This window comes from Quercus lobata, chromosome 1 (assembly GCF_001633185.2).
Source record: "Quercus lobata isolate SW786 chromosome 1, ValleyOak3.0 Primary Assembly, whole genome shotgun sequence".
In the NCBI taxonomy this organism is placed as follows: Eukaryota; Viridiplantae; Streptophyta; class Magnoliopsida; order Fagales; family Fagaceae; genus Quercus; species Quercus lobata.
This window is the reverse complement of record NC_044904.1, coordinates 3,064,997-3,086,852: the sequence shown is the minus strand read 5'-3', so window position 1 is coordinate 3,086,852 and position 21,856 is coordinate 3,064,997. Positions and strand designations below refer to the sequence as shown.

At 32.4% G+C, this 21,856-nt stretch overlaps 2 protein-coding genes across 2 annotated transcripts; one reads left to right on the top strand and one right to left on the bottom strand.

Annotated features, from left to right (window-relative positions):
- The first annotated feature begins 7,022 nt into the window (after positions 1–7,022).
- On the top strand, positions 7,023–15,601 carry LOC115974711 (CDP-diacylglycerol--serine O-phosphatidyltransferase 1). The gene is made up of 13 exons (XM_031095200.1): positions 7,023–7,461; positions 10,436–10,634; positions 11,399–11,464; positions 11,549–11,608; positions 11,745–11,835; positions 12,204–12,258; positions 12,531–12,610; positions 12,737–12,853; positions 13,010–13,094; positions 14,090–14,181; positions 14,503–14,756; positions 14,879–14,967; positions 15,082–15,601. The coding sequence occupies exons 2-13, from the start codon at positions 10,471–10,473 to the stop codon at positions 15,207–15,209; spliced, it is 1,281 nt and encodes a 426-aa protein (XP_030951060.1). The 5' UTR covers positions 7,023–7,461; positions 10,436–10,470; the 3' UTR covers positions 15,210–15,601.
- Positions 15,602–16,464: 863 nt separating this feature from the next.
- On the bottom strand, positions 16,465–20,149 carry LOC115993665 (palmitoyl-acyl carrier protein thioesterase, chloroplastic-like). Its single transcript, XM_031117614.1, has 6 exons — positions 19,775–20,149; positions 19,398–19,531; positions 17,853–17,966; positions 17,542–17,710; positions 17,017–17,085; positions 16,465–16,803 (listed from the first exon to the last, which is right to left on the bottom strand). Exons 1-6 carry the CDS (start codon positions 20,147–20,149, stop codon positions 16,465–16,467), a joined length of 1,200 nt encoding a protein of 399 aa, XP_030973474.1.
- Between the last annotated feature and the right edge of the window lie 1,707 nt (positions 20,150–21,856).

The following is a 21,856-nucleotide window of genomic DNA, read 5'->3' as shown; positions in this document are numbered from 1 at the left end:
AAATTATCAAAACAATTAATTATTTTTTTGTTTTTTTATAAAAAAATTTATAAAATAATTTATTAATGTATCTACTAAGGGCATATGTTAATATATTCTTATATATAAATATATATATATATATATATTTTTTTTTTTTTCCACCAGAGAAAATTTACAGCTAATACAGAATTCATTCATAAAAGCAAGGTCAAGATGATAGTAGTAGTACTACAAGTATCTGCCACATTTTGGCGACTCACATTTGGAATAGTACGGAATCAGAGGCCAAAAGGGACGTGTCAATTAGGACACTGACTTAATATGAGATGATGAGATCCCTAACACACTCTCCCACCCCCCAATATATATATATATATATATAATAATTTTTTTATGCTGTAGTGTAAGAGTTCCGTCGTGAAAATCTCCCATACAAATAATTAAAAAATTAACTTAGTATTTATTTATTTTTTAAATAATATTTAATATTGAAGGACCACAAACAGTCAGTGAGTCAAGCAACAAGTATTTCATTCTTTTTTTGGGTACGAACATTAACTATATGTCTTCGAGTTTGGTAGGGGCCCCCTCTTTAAAAGCATGTTCCATTTATTATTTATTTTTTTTCTTTTTATTACTTTCAAATTTTTTACTATTATTTATTAGAACATCTTTAATGTTGTTGAGAAAAAATTCTCAAAAAAAAAAAAAAAAAAAAATCCTCTTTATATAATATTGTTTTCATTTGAATGCTATTTCATTTTCAATCCAAGTGAGCTGTAACACATTGAGATAACATTTTTTTTATATGTTTTGTCTCTTGTTGGTTTCAAAATACAAAAACAAGTGTGCATGTCAACTTATTTACCATCCCAACCTTATGTTCACTTTTAAGTCCAATTCATTGTTAAATGGCATATTCTCTTCAGATTTATTATGCATGCCACATTACAAACCAATTGGATGCCATTAGTAACAATAGAAATCATTTATGGCTTCTAGTAAGTTTAACTAATAAAGTTTATTGTTATCGAATAAGATTTTTAGGATTCAAAGCACGCCCATATAAAAAAATCATTTGATGTCTTAGCCTGATGATAAAAAGTAATCATCATGAAGCTAATGTCATATGTTTAAAATTCTATTATATCTCGCACATTTAATATATTGTAAAATATTTAAAAAAAAAAAACTCAAATTTTGTACCATTTATAGATAACAAGATTTTTTATTTTTTTATTTAGATGTCAAATAACAGTTTTCTTAACCTATAAACATCATGATTCTTGTTAATTATGACATGCATGAGAAAAACATATAACTTAAGAGTAAGTTTGACAAAAAACTTGGTTAATAAAAATATAATGGGAGAAGAACATTGACCAAAATTAGCTTTTGACTAATGTTACACTATTTAATGACTTTGTATTAAATTAATATTTTGTAAATCTTATGTGTTTTGTCCACATTATATATAGGGATGACAATTTTGTCCCGCCTTGCCCCGCCCCACCCCGCATGGGTTTTCCCCGCCCCGTAAAGGTGGTGGGGTGGGGATGGGGCAATATTTTTTCCCCGCACCCCGGGGCAGGGTGGGGATGGGTTTAGTATTTTTATCCTTGCCCCGCCCCGTCCCCGCCCCACACTAATAAGGACTACAATTTTAAATTTAGTAAACCCTAAATCACTAATATTTTTTATTCTAAACCTACTGCTATTGCCGCTGACTCTTCTCCCTTCTCTATAGCCTATACACGTTTTTCAATTTTAAGCCAAACTCTACTCCAGGTCCCCAAGTCCAAGACGTTGCTTTTTACTTTTTAGGTTCATCTCAATCCTTTTGTTTTAGTCTTTCTTAAATCTTTTTTTTTTTTTTTTTCCAGTTTGAATTTTGGTTCTTTTTTTCTATCTAAAGTTAGTATTTTTGTTTGTAGCTATTAAAGGAGCACAGTTGAAAGGAAAAAAAAGGCCGGTCCCTTACTCACTTAGTGCTTCCATTAGGCAGTAGGTATGAGACAATCATTCTTAAAGAACTAGTCAATTTTTATTTTGTTATGAGACAATGTTTATTTTGTTAAAGAACTAGTCAATTATCCTTGATGATTTTGTTCATGCAAAGACAATGTTTATTTTGTTATAAGAAATTTTGAATTATGTTGTTACGTATTAGACTATTTAAGTACTTGGTTTATTTAAATGCTTGGATTTTAAAACATTTTGTTTTGTTGTGATTTATATTATTGTAGCAAAAAATTTATTTATATATATAAAATTGTATTAGAGGTGGGGCAAGGCGGGTCTCTGCGGGGCCCCAAGGGGCGGGGATGAGGCAAGGTAGTATGCCCCGCACCCTGGGGCGGGGCGGGGTGGGGATGGGGAAGGGCAACAACCATGCGGGGCGGGGACGAAGATCCCATCCTTCGGCCCCGCCCCGCCCCATTGCCATTCCTAATTATATATATCAAATTTTGGATTAATTGATTACTGTCTTATTTTATAAAAAATGAATCAATTGATTATTGTTTACTATCAAATCCATAAAAACCATACATTAAATTTAGAGTATTTTACAATAATAAAGAAAATTAATTTCAACAATTTATCAAGGAAATGATCATTAATCTTTATTTTTCTTTATATTTAATAAAAGCATGATGGGTATGGTGAAAACATATAATTTTACTGTTGATTGATTATATTGGGTGATGTAATATTCATATACGTGCATGTGTTTGTATCAAATTACATAATACAAAACATTTAATTAGTCTAAAGTCAATAAATATAGCATTTTTCATAATTGTTGACATAACTTATCACGATCGGTGCATAATAAAGATTGTATCAATAATGAATTCAAGTAAAAATGATATTCATTCTCAAAAAAAAAAAAAAAAAAGTAAAAATGATATTACTCTGATTACAACTATTTATATCAAAAGTGATATTATTTTAATTACAATTATCAATATATCATATTACATGGATAAACAACTTATGTAAGAAAAGTTATAAAAACTAGTATGTCTATGCTCCATACTCCATAGCATTACTCTAGTGAGTATTGGCTACCTAACTGGGCTCTCTTTCTCGGCCATAATAGTACTGATTATATGGGGTCCTGTTTCATGTGGATATGTAGGATTCTCTTCTCCACTTGAAGTCCTTAATAATTTTGATGACTATAAATGAGAAAAAGAAAAGAAAAAAAAAATCAAAGAACTGTTGGTAGAATAATCGAGGCAGAGGAATATTACTTTGAGTTGTTCCACATCAAAACCTCAGCAATCATTATGAAAAGGGCTCCACTTCAGCCAACCTCTTTACTTAGCTCATTTATAAGGGCCTTTGTGTTTTATGTCATGTCAACGTTAGCTACTAGGATTGCAACTGCTGCATTATAATGCATTTGCACACGGGAGAGATCAGTTCACTTTAATTGTTTTCAGTTTTCAGGTTTAGGAACTGACTCCACATGCTGAGGGCTTGGCCCCAAAAACGAAAAACAGAGTTTCCAAATTCAAATCACAAGGGCTATATATGGTGAAAGTATTTCATACATGATGCATCCAATACGTGCATTATTATATCTCTTAGCATATATGAACTCCATTATTAGAGCATCAATATCATGAGAGTGATGCCACATTACTACATATCATAAATGTGACACATGTATAATATGTGTCTAAAAATTATCACGTGTCATTTTTTGTGTCCTGTCAACTGTATTGGAGTACTAAAACTATAACTTCACCCCATTTACCAAGAAAACTAAGAGCTAAGGTCATTTTGGATGGCTAAACTTTGATGGAGTAATGCTTAGAGGAAACAATTTTTTTGGCATTGGGGTATTTGTATGAGATCCTCAAGGAAATGTAATAGCAAGTGCGAGAACTTCCATGGGGGCAATACTGAGGATGCAAAAGCACTAGAAGCGGTAAGAGCCATGGTTTGCCATGGAAATCAGTGTGTAAGATATCATCATTGAAGGGGATGCTACAACCATGATCTTTTTTGAGAAACCCTGCAACCATGATTTTGACAATTAGATTGGTAATTCTAATATCCAATAGATCCAAGCTCATTTGATTGAAGATGCCAAAGATGAGACCAGACACCTCATAAATGATGTGGCTGTACATTATTTGATTTGAAAATAACATCTTAATTGTGAAATATAATAGACAAAATGAAGAGAATTTAAATGGAAAGGCTCTTACTTCCACCTATAAAGGTTTTAATTGTTCCGGAAGAGGTTTTGTTAAAATTGTATAGGAGCTTAAAACTTATTCAGTGGAAATTTGGATTGAAGAAGCACCCATGTTCATTGTAAAATAAGACACTCTCTTACATATTCGGCAATGAAATTTAAACTATTGCAGTATAAAAAATAAAAGATTACCGCATTTATTTTAATAAAGAACAAACTTTGGCTCTAAACATAATTTTTTTTTTTTTTTGCTAAATGTCTCCAAACATAATTGGAGTTATCTTTTCAATCCCGTTATATGGTAATTTATAAAATTATTCATGTGTATTTTTAAACAAGTCACATGATTCTTAAAAAAAAAGTATGACTAAAACAACATATAGATGATCTCTTTAATCACTACTTTATGGGTTGAAATAAAATAACTCCAAACATATTTGGAACTAAACTTTTCCTTATTAAAAAAAAAGTCATATCATATACTTCCAACAAAAATAAAAGTTGTGGGTTAGTGGTTAGGATCGTATGGAGTAAGATCCTCTTCTGCTGAATTAAATATAAATCTTCTATACTACCTTTTGTGTTCCATCAATCATAATTTGCTATGTGTTTCAATTTTTTCCATTGTAAACCTTAGTCATTTTATAAGGAAAATTAAAACAATATATGATAAGTTGTCATTGGTGGAACATAAAGTAGAACATAAAAAGTAGTATAAAGGATTTGTATTCTTATTGAATTATTTAATTCTCTCCTATTTTTATTTAGATGCAAAATAAATGGCATTTAAAAGCCAAATAAATATCACCGCGCACCCTTGACATGATGGTCACTCCACAAGTACAAAATTTATGTGGGGTGTGGGGGACAAGAACCGGAGTTCAGGGAACTCTATACATATATACACTTAGGTTGAGTTAAAGTAGAATTTTTATCTTGTATTTAAAAAGAAAAAGTCAAATAAATGTCACACATCTTGCTAAAAATGGAAGGAAATTGGATGTGATCATTCCCCAAGATTGAGATCCCGTGCAATACTCGTTACTTAATACCTCTCAATGGATGAGATTGAGAGTTAACAAATTAATTTTAAATCTCAACTTTTGGATCAAAAAAATCTTAAACTTTTTACACATTTAAAAATTTCAAATTTAAGGGATGAGATTGGAAATTATATTTTTAACCCTCAATCTCAACCATGGAAATGAATATTGCATGGGATCCAACTCCTTCATAACTCTTGTTACTCATTGCAAAATGTTAAAAAAAAAAAAGGGGGTACACTACAAAGTCATTGAACCTTGAGGCTATGGTTTGATTCATAGAGGTGCACATGTGAATCCCTCGCTTAACTCTCATTTTATTTGGTCTATGTGAAGTTAAAGTATCAAATGTATGGGGGAAATTTTGCATATGTGCAACTAAAGTATAAGTACGTGGTCCAAATTTTGTAGGAGAGAAAGATTGAAGTAAAAAAAAAAAAAAAAAAAATTGAAGAACATGTTATTTTATTAGATTCAACCAAGTAACGTTTTTTTATTTTCCACAAAAATCAAGTAACCTTAACAAATAAATAAATAAATTTTAATTTATATAATCTACATATTGTTTGATACATAAAAGGACATGTGAGAGTAGTCAATACACATCTACAATATGATACTTTCTCACTTGATTTGATATGTATTGCACATAGTATGATCTTATCTTATAGAAGTCGCATAAGCAATAGGTTCCTTTGTATATCTATATTATCTATACTATTATTTAAGGGGCTTCTCCTATTTGGATTCCTCATTTTTTTAGTTCAAAAATGCCCTTAGACCCCTATGTTTAAGTAGAGATAAAACTACAGGACAAATGTAACTCTAACTCCCACCAAAATATTGCCTAAAAAATAAGACCATTTTCCTGTTAATTTTCAAATTACTTTATCCACTTATAAATTATATTTTCAAAATAAAAATTATATATATATATATAAATAAACAGTTTTTTTTTCTACAAAATATGACCACTAAAAAAAAAAAGCCTCATCGCACGCTCTTTGCGCGTGTGGTGAAACTAGTTATTACCCCTATGTTTAAGTAGAAACAAAACTAAAGGACAATCCTGTAAAAATGCTACTCTAACTTCTATTAAAATATTACCTAAAAATAGAACCACTCTCCTCTTAATTTTCAAATTGTTTTATCCACTTAATTATTTAAGAGACTTTCCTTATTTGGATTTCTAATTTTTTAGTTCAAAAATGCCCCTATACCCTTATGTTTAAGTAAAAACAAAACTAAAAGACAATTCTATAAAAATGCCACTTTAACTTCTACTAAAACATTACCTAAAAATAAGACCACTCTTCCCTTAATTTTTAAATTGCTTTATCCACTTATTATAAATTAAGTTTTCTAGATAAAAATTTTATATCTATATATATAAAACACTGAGTGTGTTTTTTGGCTAAAAAAAAAAAAAGGTCCCACTGTACGCGTGAAACACCTATGATGAGGTCAGTAATTTTTTAAAGTTTATTAATTATTTTTTTAATTAAGAATGATTAAAAAAAGAAGAAAAAGAAATTAGAAGTAGAAAAAGGTAATTTGCGTTGGGGGAAAATCCGGGAAGTCGGTATAATAAAAAGGAATGAAATGGGAAAAGAGAGTAATGGTGGTTGCAAAAAGAGAAGATCCTGAAGGGTAGTTTAGGGAATAGAAAAACAAACAGTCCCGTCGTTTTAACGTCTTTATCTCTCTTTCCCATCCTTCATATATATCGAGGGAAACCGTGTCCCCCTCTCTCACTAAATTAAAATAATAAAAAAAAATTAAAAACACACACACACACACACACACACAAACACACCTCTTCAAATCTATCTTTGACCGTCGTACTCTCTCTCTTTTCTCTCAGCTATTAATTTCTTCATCATCAAATATCCAGACTGCCTTTTCGCCGCTGCTACTGTTCGCACAGTCTCTCTCTTTCTCTCTGTCTCTGTCTCTGTCTCTGTCTCTCTCTATTTCTCTTGCTCACAACTCACAAACTCTCTCTCATTTGCTCTCTCTCTCTCTCACTCACTTTTTTTTTTTTTTAATCTTATTCTTCACATTCACTCACTCATTCTAAATATAAAGGTTTCTATCGTCTTCTTCTATCTTCGAATTCGTTTTTCGAAGAGTTCTTGACAAAACTCTCTCTGATCCGACGGCCGCGATCGCCTCTCCTCTCCAATCGTACGCCTAGGGCTCCCTCTTCTTCTCTCTCTCAACGTAAGTATTTCCTCTTTCGCTACTCTCTCTCTCTCTCTCTCTCTCTCTCTCTCTCTCTGTGAATATCAAATATACACAAACACGTATACACACACACACACACACAGACAGACAGACATCACGTATGTATAAAACTCTCTCTCTCTCTCTCTCTCTCTCTCTATATATATATATATATTTGTGTGGATATGTAGGATGTGACGGTTACGGAATTCCTCGTTTCCGTTTTTCGAAATCTGTATTTCACTGTTCACGTTTCTCTGTACGTAATTGATTTCGTATTTCTGTGTTTTTTACTTTTGCTTTTTCTTTTTAAATAATAACAATTATTATACGTTTCGTTCATGAAGTTAGATTTTCAATAAATTGACTATTTTTAATTTTTTTTATTAAAAAAAAAAATTAATGTTTGTTTCTGATCACATGCAATGATTCAATTTTCGAATTTTATATGTTTATCTATCTTCAAAGTTCAATTTGAATTTCATTTCATTTCGGATTGGAGATTTAGTTTTTTGTATATATAAATATATATATATATATATTCAGTTTTTAAAATTAAAAAAGAAAAAATAGTTTCAATGATATGACCATTACTTAGGAATTAAGTTTACAGTGTTTTTCTTACTTGATCAAAGTAATATTCTGATGATGATTATATTATCAATTTCTTATAACTACTATTTTATTAGTTTATTTATTTATTTAAAATTTTGGATAAGTATGTGTTTTTTGATTCAATTTCTGATTAATGATATTTTCATTACTGTGTTAGTGGTTTTATTTTTCTCTATGATTGCTGGAGCGTAATTAAGTTTCTGGGCAATGGTAATTAAGGTTATAAATTTTAGTGTTTTGATATTGGTGTTGAATTATGAGCTATTTAGTAATTTCTTTAGGTTCCAATCTCTAATCATGTTTTATTGAGTAAGGTTGGAATTCCAAGACATACATGTGTTTCTAAATTACATAAAATAGAAGTTGCTTATATTTGTTTAAAAGATTCAGCCACACCTAAAATTTTGGATCTTTACGTTTTTGAAATGGGGTTTGGTTGTTAATTTTGAACTTGGAAGAATTTACTTTTATAAACAATTAACATAAAGTTTGGTTCTTGTTTTTCATTGTATTTAATTTAAATTTTTTTTTTTTTAAATTCGTGATAGATTGCAAACTCTGCCTTTTTACTGTGGTTAGTGTCATATATTTTGTTTATAATTGACCAATCCTTGAAAAAGGATGAGGGATGTGATAAGATGGCGGTCGGCATAAAATCTACTTTTACTTTTTTATTGATGGATCATCCACAGCAGTATAGTGATAGATTTCATTTTGTAAAATATCACATTTTCTACTGTTCATCGCTATGTGGAAGTGGATCCATATACTGTAAACATAAAGTTTGGTTCTTTTTGGAAGAATTTTCTTTCATATATAATTAACATAAAGTTTGGTTCTTTTTGTAAGAATTTTCTTTCATATGCAATTAGCATAAAGTTTGGTTCTTTTTGTTTTTCATTGTTTAAAAAAAAGAAAAAAATTTACTAGCGATAGATTGCAAACTTTGCCATATTTTGTGGTCAGTGTCATATATTTTGTTCACAACTAGTCCCAAGCCTTGAAAAGGGATGAGGGTTGTAGGTTGACGGCTGACATAAAATAGAGTTACATTTTTATGAGTGGATCTACTGCATCATATTGATAGATTGCAGTTTGTAAAATATCACCTTTTCTATGGTTTAACACTATATGGAAGTTGATTGTATAGATGAATACATTTTTTGGGATTGACTAATTTGTTGAGGATTCATAGTTCACTTCAAATTATTTGGGACTAAGGTTTTGTTGTTGAACACTATATGGAAGTTTTTTGTATGGATGACTACATTTTTCTTGGTTGAATGAAAGCCTTGTGGAGCATTCCTTTCTGTTTGGTTGTCTGGAGTTTTGTGGCTGTATAGATTTCTGTGTGTATATATATATATTTTTTGGAAATGTTGTGGAACTTATCAGCCTTAAATGTGCTTTGCCTTCTGTCCTCGTTGGTGCAAATGTATTTATTTCATTGAGTGTGGTGGAAATTGATTGTCTACACTGTAATGATGGAAAAAGACCATCACTTATAATGGGACCATAGAAAAATTTTGAGCTATGGACTTTCATTAGTGTTGAATTTTCTTTAAATTCTCTAGTTGTATTATTTTTAAAGAATATTTTACCTATCCAATAAAGAAAGAAAGTTTGAGATTTCGAGATGTTGCCCAACTGGATTGTATGGCTTGTCATTTTCGGATTCTTATAAACTTCTGCCAGTTCAAATTTTTTCTCTCATTATCTGTAATGGCTCCTTGTGTGATGATTGATTTGTGCATAAAATTATAAATAGATTACCCTAGGAAATGTTATTTTTCATGCAACTTAAAATGTGCGTCAAGGTGTCAAGATTTTTTGTTCAAAGGATTCCTTAATTGTGGGCTTGCAGGTGTCTAGGTAAAATTAACCTTTTACAAATGAAAGGATTCCTGAATTTTCTTTGTATGTATGAGATTCTTTTAACTATGGATACCAGGTGAATTTTAGTCAATCACTACCCTGTAGAGAGCTTCCTAATGAGATTTATAAATGCTAGGTCTTTCCTGCTAATGTTCTCATGATATTCAATTTGGGGGAAATCCTGCAGTGCATGATGTTGTTAGATTCTTTTAGGAACTTTTTGAACCATTTGTGGAACTTTCTAGAACTGAGCAATTAGATCTTGTAATCTGATTCAAATGTTTTTGCATTTTTCTAATTTGGTTCGTTTCTTATATGCTTTGATTTTCTATTAGTTTTCTATTAGCCGACTTATCCAAAAAAAAAAAAAAGGTTTTCTATTAGCTTTAATGGTCTTATATTTTTAGTAAGGATTGGCAATTTAGGAAAAAAAAATGATTTCCTTAAATACCTACCTTATTTCGTTTTCTTTGACTTGTAGGCAATAAACAAGTTACATCCCTTGAAAATAAGGTTATGGAGCCTAATGGGCAGAGGAGAGTGAGAAAAAAGGACCATATTGCAGAAGAAAATGGTCATGTCAGTCTAATGAGTGTTGGTGAAGAACTTGATCCATGGACTGCATGGGCATACAGGCCTCGTACCGTTTCCTTGCTACTTATTGGTGCCTGTTTTCTTATGTGCGTGCTCAACTCAATTAGCAGTTTTATCTGATGATATTTGAACTCATCTCACAAATTATTTATTAGTAGTTTAGGCCTTGATTTATAGATAATCAAATACATATTCCTTTTTTTAAATATTTCCAACCTGGATGGAATATTTTCTTTCCCACTGAATTTCTGTTTTGTTTTTTCTTCTCTGCTAAAGCCTTTGCCATCTGCCCGTTGCTGTGAATGTCTAGTTATATGGAATGCCTGATTTCTCTACTGGTGTTAGTTGCCAATACAAAAGGAAAGAATCTACATATGTAAATTGCTATATTTAGGTTATCCTCTAAGTGCGTAACATAATTTTTCCGCTTATGGAGTGTGTGTAACTTACCAGTAAAAAAGGACTTTACATGCATGCTACTGCCAGGGAGAATAGCAAGAAGCATATATAAAACCTGGGGTTTTGAATTTCTGCATTAATCATGGAAATTGAAAAAAAAGGGGCTTTTAGTTTATATGTTTGTTCACGAGGCTTCTGTGCTTGTCTCTTAGCTCTCAACTGTCATTTCTAATAATCCAGCAGCATTGTTTGTATGTTCTCTGATGTTCCTATATGCAGAGGGTTGGCTTTGTTTAAAAAGTAATAATGCCTTGGATGAGAATTTTGCTGCTGCACTTTCAACACAATTTTGTAGTGTATGCATAACGTGTAACATCCTCAGTGGGGAATTTTTAATACATGGAATTAAACTGTTTGTGTTCCTTCTTGTTGCTTGTTGATGTACATACAGCTGGGTAAGTGGAGCCCTTGATCCTGATAGTGGTGCCTCTGGTGATGTTGTTACATCTGTTAAAAGGTTTTTTCTTATTTTTTAATCTAATGAAGTTCATTTGACTTTCTTTTCTTTTACACTTTTTAATATCCTCATGGTTTTGTGTAGGGGTGTATGGGCTATGATTGCAGTTTTTCTTGCCTATTGCTTGCTGCAAGCCCCATCTACGTATGTCGGAAACCAGATCATATTTTTTAATGAACAATCTGTCACTTGATATTTAGAATCTTCATTGGGTTGGAGGGGGGATATTTTGAAATTTAGCCCTCTGATACTACATTTGTAAAATTATATTCCTTTACAGGATTCTTATTCGGCCACATCCTGCAATTTGGCGCCTAGTACATGGAATGGCTGTTGTGTACCTTGTTGCCCTCACTTTTTTGCTTTTTCAGGTTGGTTCTCCATTTCTTCTAGTGTGCAAAATGAATTTCATTTTCCCGTGAATGTGCATATTTATATGTACAATCTCAAATTATGGGGGTATTTTTGTTGGAAACTTATTGCTTATGCTCTGTTCTTTCATTTGTGGGTTTGCAATTATATTCCTCAATTAATACACATCTAAAATATACCTCTCATTGATGATGGTCATTTTATAAATTGAGGTGTGTGCTGAACAAACTTCAGTTTTGCATATTTCCTCTTGTGTCTGCCATTTCTTTTCCACCTTCTTCTCCCTCACTTAATTGTTTATGGCTCTACTGTCATAAACTCCAATTAGTGGTCTTTGATTTTAACTTTTCACCTTCTCATTTTCTAGAAGCGTGATGATGCTCGGCAATTTATGAAGTTTCTCCATCCTGATCTTGGCATTGGTAATGCTGTTCTTCTTTACAAAATTATTAATTGATAGGGATTTTTTTTTTTTTTTGGTCATTGAATTTGTGATGTATTTGACGTATGCAAAGCTTTTCATTGTTTAATGGAACCTCTTCCCTTTGTAAGAATACCGTAAAGGGTTAGGTCATGAGTTCAAGACTTGTTGGGTGCATGTATAATTTACTAATTAAAAAATATATTAGCTTGGATGGACAAGTTAATCATTTTTTTTAAGGAATTCTAATTTTATTTGCATGACTTCTTGCAGAACTTCCAGAAAGATCATATGGTGCTGATTGCCGCATATATGTACCTGAGAATCCCACAAACAGGTTTAAGAATGTTTATGTATGATTTCTTCTTTCACAACTTTTTTACTTCAGTTGTTTCCCCTGCATGTTTTGATCTTTGGGCACATCAGCACAATATCAGGGGGTGCTGCAGGCTTCTGATTTTTGCTCCCATCTCTTCTAGGAAACACTTTTTGATGAATTTGTGCTAGCACATATTATTGGATGGTGGGGTAAGGCTATATTGATCCGCAACCAGCCCCTTCTATGGGTGCTATCAATAGGATTTGAGATGATGGAGGTTAGTTCCTTTATTTGAGACATACATCTTTTGTGATTTCCATTTTCTGTTCAGGTTGATTGTCTACTTTTATGTCCCTGAACATGTTATCATCTTTGTATGCTCAAGTTGGCTATTTTTTTATTGTGGACTGAATTTTATGTTTGCCTTTTTCAGTTTACATTTCGCCACATGTTACCAAATTTCAATGAGTGCTGGTGGGACAGTATGATTCTTGACATTTTGATCTGCAATTGGTTTGGTGAGATTCCTATTGCATTTTCTCTTGGTAGGGCGGGTTTTTTTAATAGGATAAAAATGTACTAAGACCTTTGGAACTTTTATGCTGTTGCAGTAAGACCCCCTTAAGGTTCTTTTTTTTCCCCTGCCAACTTTGGTACGGTAACAGATAGACCCCTTTGTACATTCTTTGTCTATTTTGACATTGTTTTGCACCAATTCATTAAAAAAAAAATGCATTAAGACCCCTTGAACTTTTATGCTGTTGCAAGTACGTCCCATTCCTTATTTATTTATATTAATGATTTGGTACCAAAAATCGTTAAAATAGACAGAGAATGGACACAAGGGGTCAATTTACTACAGTACTAAAGTTTATGTAGTAATTTGGTAAAGAAAAAAGTTCAGGAGATCTTAATGCAGCAGCATAAAGGTTTAGGGGATCTTAGTGTATTTTACCATTTTTTGAACAATGTTTTTTTTTCCATTTATGAATAGTAAATAGGTGCATAAGAGGATGAGGTATCTTGTGCATCTGTTGCTAATTTTAGATGCATGATATAATTATTGACATAAGAAGGTAGAAGATTTTCTGGATGTCGCTATGCTATTTAAGAACCATCTGTTACGCTTCTAGGTGTCTTGGGTGTATACTACATTTATTTAAGGAACTGATAAAACTTGGTAAATATCAGAGCATTGAGAATTTCGAGTCCTTGGTAACAAATCTTATGCTATATTATATCATAAAATTTGCCCTCTGTTGCTAATTTTACTGGTTAGTCTTTCAATTTTGGCAATTTACAGTGTATTTTGTCATCTTCTTTGCCAAGAACCTTTTAGTTCATTGGCCTACTTGAGAGATCTCGGGTTCAAGTCCCCCCTCTCCCACTTGACAATTGAATTTTAAAAAAGAACATTCCTTCTTCTTCTTCTTCACTTTCTCTTTAAATTATATTGGTCTTTTTCAGAGTTGGTTATAGTCTGTTATGACAAGTTTTGTTTGGTTTTTAACAGGTATCTGGGCAGGGATGAATACTGTCAGGCACTTTGATGGAAAAACATACAAGTGGGTTGGTCTAAGTCGTCAGCCTAATATTATTGGAAAAGTATGTTTAAAAAATATGTTTTATCTTACGTTTTTTTGTTTGCTTAAATATTATTGATAATTGCAAGTCCTTTCCCTTATATGGAAAATTTTAATGAGATATGTAGTAGTTTTATCTTAATTTCTGGAGAAAGATAGAACTGATTCTTGTGTCTGATGTAACTTTTTGTACGTGGTATACCTACTTTTTTTGAAACATTTCTGGTTGTTTTGGTAGACAGAGACTTCCTTGTTTTTGTGGAAGAATATTTTCTTGTTTTGTGGTCTTCTGTCATTCACGGTTTGTGTTTTGAAAATGTATCAATTATTATTTTCTGTTCAGGTGAAACGAACATTGGGACAGTTTACACCAGCTCAGTGGGACAAAGATGAGTGGCACCCCCTGCTTGGTCCATGGCGTTTCATTCAAGTTCTCACCCTTTGCATCATATTTTTGACAGTAGAGTTGAACACTTTCTTTTTGAAGTTTTGTCTTTGGGTTCCTCCACGGAACCCTGTGATTGTGTATAGGCTGATCTTGTGGTGGCTAATTGCAATACCAACAATTCGTGAGTACAACTCATACCTTCAAGACCGGTACTCTCTCTTATCTCTCTCCCCCAACATGTTTCACATGAAAGTAAATACTACATTCTCAAAGAATTTCTATACTGAAAAGAATATGTGTAACCTGCTTAATTACTGTGTTAATTTTCCAGAAATAAGGTGAAAAAGGTTGGAGCATTTTGTTGGCTTTCACTTGCTATCTGCATTGTTGAGCTTCTCATCTGCATCAAGTTTGGTCATGGTATGTCAGTCTTTTTTCAATCATCTTGAAGTATTTCTTATTTTGTGCGTTGCTCTCCAACCAACTCTCTCTCTCTCTCTTGATTGTAATGGCCTTGTTCTCGACATCCACCAGGATTATATCCTAAACCAATGCCTTTTTGGCTGGTAATGTTCTGGTCATCTGTTGGAGGGGGCCTTTTAATATTCCTCATCTTTTGGTCGTGGCAACTGCATCGAAGTTTAGGTAGAAAGAGGCAGTAATTTTGCTGTTGCGCTACATGATTCTTTGATTCCTTTTCCTGAGGGTATCCAGCCAGTGCTGCTGTAAATGCTCTACACCTTTATAAATTGTAAATGCTTATTCCAATAGGGTAGTGGATCACAGTCTCTGGAGCACAGATTATTTATTCTTACATGATAGGTAGTAGGAAATGGTTCCAACGTAGGGCTAATGAGTTTACTGTTTTGCTGTAATTTAACTGGCATACTTTATTTTATTTTTACCTTCACTTGTTGAGCCATATTGGACATTCCAATTTTTCGTGTTGTAGTCTCCAGTTTTTGATGTAATTTGACTTAAATCTAGTTTATGGAGAGCTTTTCGACAAATGCAATTGACTAATGTAGCTCAAAATTGAGCACATAATTTTAGTTTTGTGGACTAAAAAAAAAAAAAAAAAATGTTTTGAGAACTTGGCTGGACTGGATCAGTGGAATTTTAACCGGCCTAGGCTCCAGTTTTATTGCTCAATGGTTGCATATTATAGCTAATTGCTCTCTCTCTCTCTCTCTCTCTCTCTCAGCAATTTCTTCTTCTACAGGAATTATACAAAATAATTTACTGGAACTCCCCCCTATGTTTAACCATAATTGCTCCCCTTTTCTAACAAGGTTGTTTTCTTGTTTTTGGCAAGTGTGTTCACAGAGAGTCTGGACAAAAGAGTCGAAATCCTCTTTTTCCTTTTTTAGATTGAAACTACTGAAACGACAATGGAGTGATTGAAAATTATGATGAGGTTGGGGAGTGTATATTTTCTTTTCTCCTCAAATTCTTGTGCTTCCTTCTTTCATTGTGTGATTGAATTAAGGGATCAAAGAGAAGACGCGCATCCCGCCACCCCGGGGGGGGGGGGGGGGGTTAAATCATCAGTTGAAACTATGTTCTTTTTTGCTTTTCATAATGAGAACTACGAAACTGTTACTATATACCAAATAATGTTTTTTCAAAGGATGAGCAATATACATCTTTGAAAAAATTTCTTACAGAACTTTTTTTTTTTTACAAACAATAATCACCACTCAAGCTATACCCACTTATTTCACTCAATTCAATTTCTGAATTTTTTTTTTTATAATTTTTTTATACTGTACTGGTACCCTTAAAGGACTTCTCATATCCTCTTGGACGACTTTTTGGATCTTCATTCAGCTTCCCTCTGAAGCATATTCAAACATAAATTTTTTACTTGATTATGGGCAACTTTCTAAATCCCAATTCAATTGTCTATGTGATTTACTATGTGGTGAAAGGCTTGGAGGGCATCTTTCTCTTCCATGTGGTTCTTCCTCTAACAATCTCTTCATTTCCACGCTCACCTTTAACTTGGAGGAGATATGTATACCTTAATGATACTTTCTCAAAGTTACACAAGAGTCCACTACCTTCAAGAATTTCTGATGCCAGAGAAAATCCATTTAGACTAATGCCATTTTTATGTTTCAATCCATCCTCAAGAATTCCACCTTCGTCCGGATTGCAAAGGGACTGAACTATGTCTGAATTTCCACATTCCCTTCTATATTCTAGTATGATAGTGGACAGTTTGTGAGACTCCAAGATCTCATCGGGGATGGTCTGTTAAAAGAAAAAGAAAATTGAAGAAACTCAAAGTTGACAGGCAAAAGATGCATTGCAATGTTATTTTTGTGTAGGGTGATGAAGATTCAGTCAAGTGTATCGATCGCTAGACGGGACACAAAAGTGACACGTGATCTTTTTTGGATATTATGTCATGTCTGTGTCACATTTAAAAGCATTAGACGCAAGCCAAATCTATTTGTGTATTACCTCAAGCATCCACCTTACGTAATTCACATTGTTTACATGGTGGTTCATGTCCAAATCAATTCTCTTGACCTAGAAAACTGCAATATTCAACATATGATTATTTTGCTTTGGAATGTGTATAATAAGGTAATGAAGTGTGCGTTTGGGAAGCGCGTTTGCACTTTCCAAACGCATGTTTTGCGTTTCAGCTACTTTTTTTTTTTCTTTTTGAGCCGAAATATTTGACTTTTTCCATGAACAGTGCACGGTATGCACTGTTCACCGATCCACAAATTTCATTTTTCAGTAACTTTTTCATTAAAAATGGGTCTCACGGTACTATTCACATATTTAAAAATTATTTTGCTATAGTGTTTTTCAGTTTTCACTTTTCAATTTTCAGCTGTATCCAAACGGACCCGAAGTTTAGTTGTCTTTTATTTACCTTCAAATTGGAGTCCATATATCTTGCTTTACTATCCAACTTATTATTTTGCTTTGGAATGTGTATATTAAGGTAATGAAGTTGAGTTGTCTTTTATTTACCTTCAAATTGGAGTCCATATTTCTTGCTTTACTATCCAACTTAACAATTTTTTCTGGACAATCCTTTTTGATTGCTTGCTTGTCTATGAACCAGGGTGATATTTCAGCCCTCACTTCTTCTGGCATTTTTGAGAGGCGCCTTGTTTCCTGGTTCATCATCACCCAGGTGCTGTTTCACATTTAAGTTATTAGTACAAGCATATGTAGTAGAAGTAGAACCCAATTTAGTAGGTATTAATTAAAGCTTAACTGAGTTGAGCTGAGTTTATACTTCAAAGAGATATGATGGAAATTAAGTTCATAAGAAATACCTGATGGCACAGGCAAAAACATGGCCTGTGGCTTGACTTCTGACAAGCCAATCTCGTCGCATTCCATTTTTCCCTGATGCTCCAACCCATGTATCAATTTCCACTACCTCTCCCCTGCAGGCAGAAAAGTGCCATATGAACTTTTGTGCTATGATTTGGGTTCATGCTAGAAATAACCCTAGTTTATAGTTGGAAACTAATTTATCAACTAAGAAAGTTGTATATAGTATTTTGGTCTATAATCTATAATGAAGATAAATAGTTAGGGGTTTGCTCCAGAAATATACTTGTTTATGTTTGTAATTTTAAAAATGAGGTAAACTCAAACTTAAGTTGATACATTACCATTAAACAAGTCAAGCTCAAATATAATGATTTGTTCGCATGTGAAAAAGTTCAAGAGTATAAGACTCGATTTAAGTATATCTAATAATATTATATTTTTATATGTATTCATATATAAAAAAATATTCATATAGACTTGAAATTGAATTGTGCAAGTTAGTAAAAAAGTTCAAAAGATATCAATTTTTTATTTATAATTTATTGGTAATATAAGGTTGTAGTATAAAAAAATTATATATAATTTGTAACAATCCTAAGATTGGTGAATATAATTTTTATAAGTTAATAAACAAAAATCATTCTACAAATTTAGCTTAAATAATATCATTTTAACTATAATATGGTTATTAGTATAGATTTGTAAAGGTTTAAAAAAATTGTAGTTGTAGTGTTTATTATATGTAGATAAAGATTAATTAAATTAACTCATGATTAATCTCAAACATATTCAATAAATAAATAAAAAATAAACGTGAATATATAATATGATTCGGTAATAAACTCAAACTCGGCCATGTTCGACCAACCCTAAACTTTTAATAGTTGGTTTAGCTCGTATGCAGCAGTGTTACCAAGTTTTGAAGTGGGAGAAAGTAGTTTGCGTTATAATGAAAAGAGATGCAGATAATTTTACTTTGGACAACGTACTAAACGACAGCGTACATATAATTGAAAAGGATGGGAAAAAAGAGGAGAGAAAAATAATATAGGTGTGTTTGGATACTGCTTATTTTACTGAAACTGAAAACTTATTGCTGAAAGTACTGTAAATAAAGGTAAAAATTAATTGAAATAGTACAGTAGAGCCCATGAATAGTATCAAAATGTGCAGTGTGATCTATAAATAGTAGTAAAAATAAGTTGAATAGTAAAATAATTTTAATTTTCCATCTCAATCCAAATGCACACATAGTGTCCGTTTGACATGATTAATTTTGCTAGTTTATTTTACTATTTAGCTTATTTTTGCTACTATTCGTGGGTCCCATTGCACTTTTTAGTACTATTTATGGGTCCCATTTTACTATTTCAGTTAACTTTTACCTTTATTTACAGTACTTTTAGCAAAAAATTTTCAATTTCAACAAAATAAACAGATCCTAAATAGACCCATAGTCAAAAAGTTTAGAGGTTGTCCCCGTGAGCCATTTAAATATGTAGATCATCAAAAGGTAAAGGAGGATAATATATAGGACTAACCAAATTGGATAGTGATCCACTTGAACTTGCATCCTTGAGACAACCCATATAAGATTGTTCCTCACCATTCCGTGTGTGGCACCAAATCCATTGCTCAAAAGACCAGACATCCATACATGATTTAATGCTGTTTCCTGGATAATAATGAATACTCCTAAGTGCAACCATATAAAAAAAAAAAAAAGATACACTAAAAGAATATAATTACTTATCACTTGCTATATGAGACTTTAATATATCACCTATCATAAAAAACGCGATTCAAATACTTATTTATTTTGTTGTTGAAGTGATTCAAATATAATCTTCTTTCATATTTTTGTGCATGCATGTGTGATTGAAAAAGGATGGTTGAACAAGTTCTTTTTTATTCTCACCTGAAGAAGATTGAGGATGCTCTCAAGAGTTGCAGTTTTATCAGGACCAACTTCATAGGACCTTATGACAACAGTCTGCCTGTACCCGACACCTCCTTCAATGATGAGCCCTTGGCGATGAGGATCCACAGATCGCTTCTTTGTTGGAATATTTTGGCGAAGCTCTTCTGTGGTGATGCTATTTCCGTTAACAGAAGTAAATGAATTGTATGTGCTTGCAACTCCAGCAGGTTGGCTCAGTGTATCAGGCTTCATGGAGGACATACTAGAAGTTCCATTAATTCTTATGTTGTTTAGCTTTTGCTTGTTTTGGTCATGGCTATCTGTATTGGAAGATGCCCTTATAAGATAGGATGGATATGAGAAAGCAGCCATTGTTTTCTCATGTAAATGGGATAAAGGTTGGAACAGAGAAATGGGCAATGAAATAGCTTTATAGATTGAAGGCTTGTGTGTGTTAAATAAAGGACAAAATTTAGAGAAATTTGTCATAGAGCTGTAAGCATTAAAAAAGCCCTTGTGTGTGTGCTGAAGGGAGGTAGTTTCGATGTCATAAAATAATATAGTGGTGAAACTAAAATCCTTGGGCTGATCGACAACAAAGTTGGAAACAAGGGTAGATGTCTTTTTGTCACTTCTAAATGTAAGAAATACATTGTGAGGGAATTATTGTGGCTTTACATTTGCATTTCTTGGATTTTTCAAGTAGGCCAAGCTTTGTATGCATGTAGCTTTGATTTATAGGAACAACCAAAAGTGCACAGCCTTCAATTCTCTTTCTCCCCATCTTCTGGTAGACATTAGACAACAAATGGAATGGTTCTTTGACCAATTAAGCTGGAGGACACCCCCCCCCCCCCCCCCTCTTTTTTTTGCATGCTTGAGACAGCATTGGTCTTACTGTCCATCGTTTTGTTGGAACAATTATACTTTAAAAAAAAAAAAAAAACTAAATGATATTTTTTAGATCATATAAATGAGAGTTATGAGACCAACAATAGTATGAGATGAAGTGTGTATAGAATTTCCTCTCATTTAGGCCACTGCAGTTATAAAAATGCATGAGAGGTGAATTTGTAGGGTTACAGTCTTATCTTATGTGAATTAAGAAATTCAATAAATAATTTTAACCAATATTAAAAAAATTCATAAAATTACTAAATAAAAAAAATAAAAAAAAGATCAATCATACACAAAAACACAAAAATTAAGGTGTCAACCATTTCTCAAGGAAAACATAAATGTCCCAATGTGATAAGTTCATTATTATAAAATAGGTTACAAATCCCTCTCAAGTTTATAGCTAACTTGAAATCTACATCAAATACAATAATTTTAACTCTTAATTAGGATTTAATATTATCACGCCCCAAATTGATTGAATATTGATTTTATTTTGGGAGAATCGATTAAATATTGAACTGAATTAGGTGAGTGTGTGTTTTGTGGGTGTGTGTTGAGTCTTACATCAGGCATATACTGGGTTGATTTAGGCTTTATAAACAACCATAAAAAGTCTTACTTATGACTATACTAGTCCTTTTGGAGTATAGTGCATACGTGGTTAGAGTTTAATTATATTATGCGGATGTGTGATGAGTTCCACATCCAATATATACGAAGTCAATTTGGGTTTTATAAATTACAATAAGCCTTAATTGTGTTTAGCCTAATCATTTTAGGGTACAATGTTGATTCTTTACTTTTTCTTGGGTCAATACAAGATCCTTTATGTTTATATTCTAATAACCTATATAGATCTTTTTTTTTTTTTTCTCTTGGCAATTTGCAGATCCTTTATTATGTTCTAAAAACCTATATAGATCATTTTTTTCTCTTGGGAATTTGCAGGTGAAACTAATCTAAGAAGCAGCAAATGGGAACCCCTATCCCACATTTTGTGAAGATCAATTTTGATGTAGCAATGAGAGAAGAAAAATCTTGCATTGCAACAGTGGGTAGAAACCATGAGAGAAATTCTTTTGTTTGAACTTTAAACTGTGTTAAGTTGAAGAACAAGAACCACTAATAGCTCGTTTGGGAGAAGGGAAAGGAATGAAATGAAAATGAATGAAAAAAAAT

Coding starts and splice junctions, on each gene's coding strand:
- LOC115974711 (XM_031095200.1), top strand. CDS start 10,471: ATGGAGCCTAATGGGCAGAGGAGAGTGAGAAAAAAGGACCATATTGCA. Junction 12,611..12,736: donor ACAGGTTTAAGAATGTTTAT/GTATGATTTCTT, acceptor CATCTCTTCTAG/GAAACACTTTTTGATGAATT. Junction 14,968..15,081: donor CTGCATCAAGTTTGGTCATG/GTATGTCAGTCT, acceptor GACATCCACCAG/GATTATATCCTAAACCAATG.
- LOC115993665 (XM_031117614.1), bottom strand. CDS start 20,149: ATGGCTGCTTTCTCATATCCATCCTATCTTATAAGGGCATCTTCCAAT. Junction 19,532..19,774: donor GCATCCTCAATCTTCTTCAG/GTGAGAATAAAA, acceptor ATTATTATCCAG/GAAACAGCATTAAATCATGT. Junction 17,967..19,397: donor GTGGATCACTATCCAATTTG/GTTAGTCCTATA, acceptor TTCTGCCTGCAG/GGGAGAGGTAGTGGAAATTG.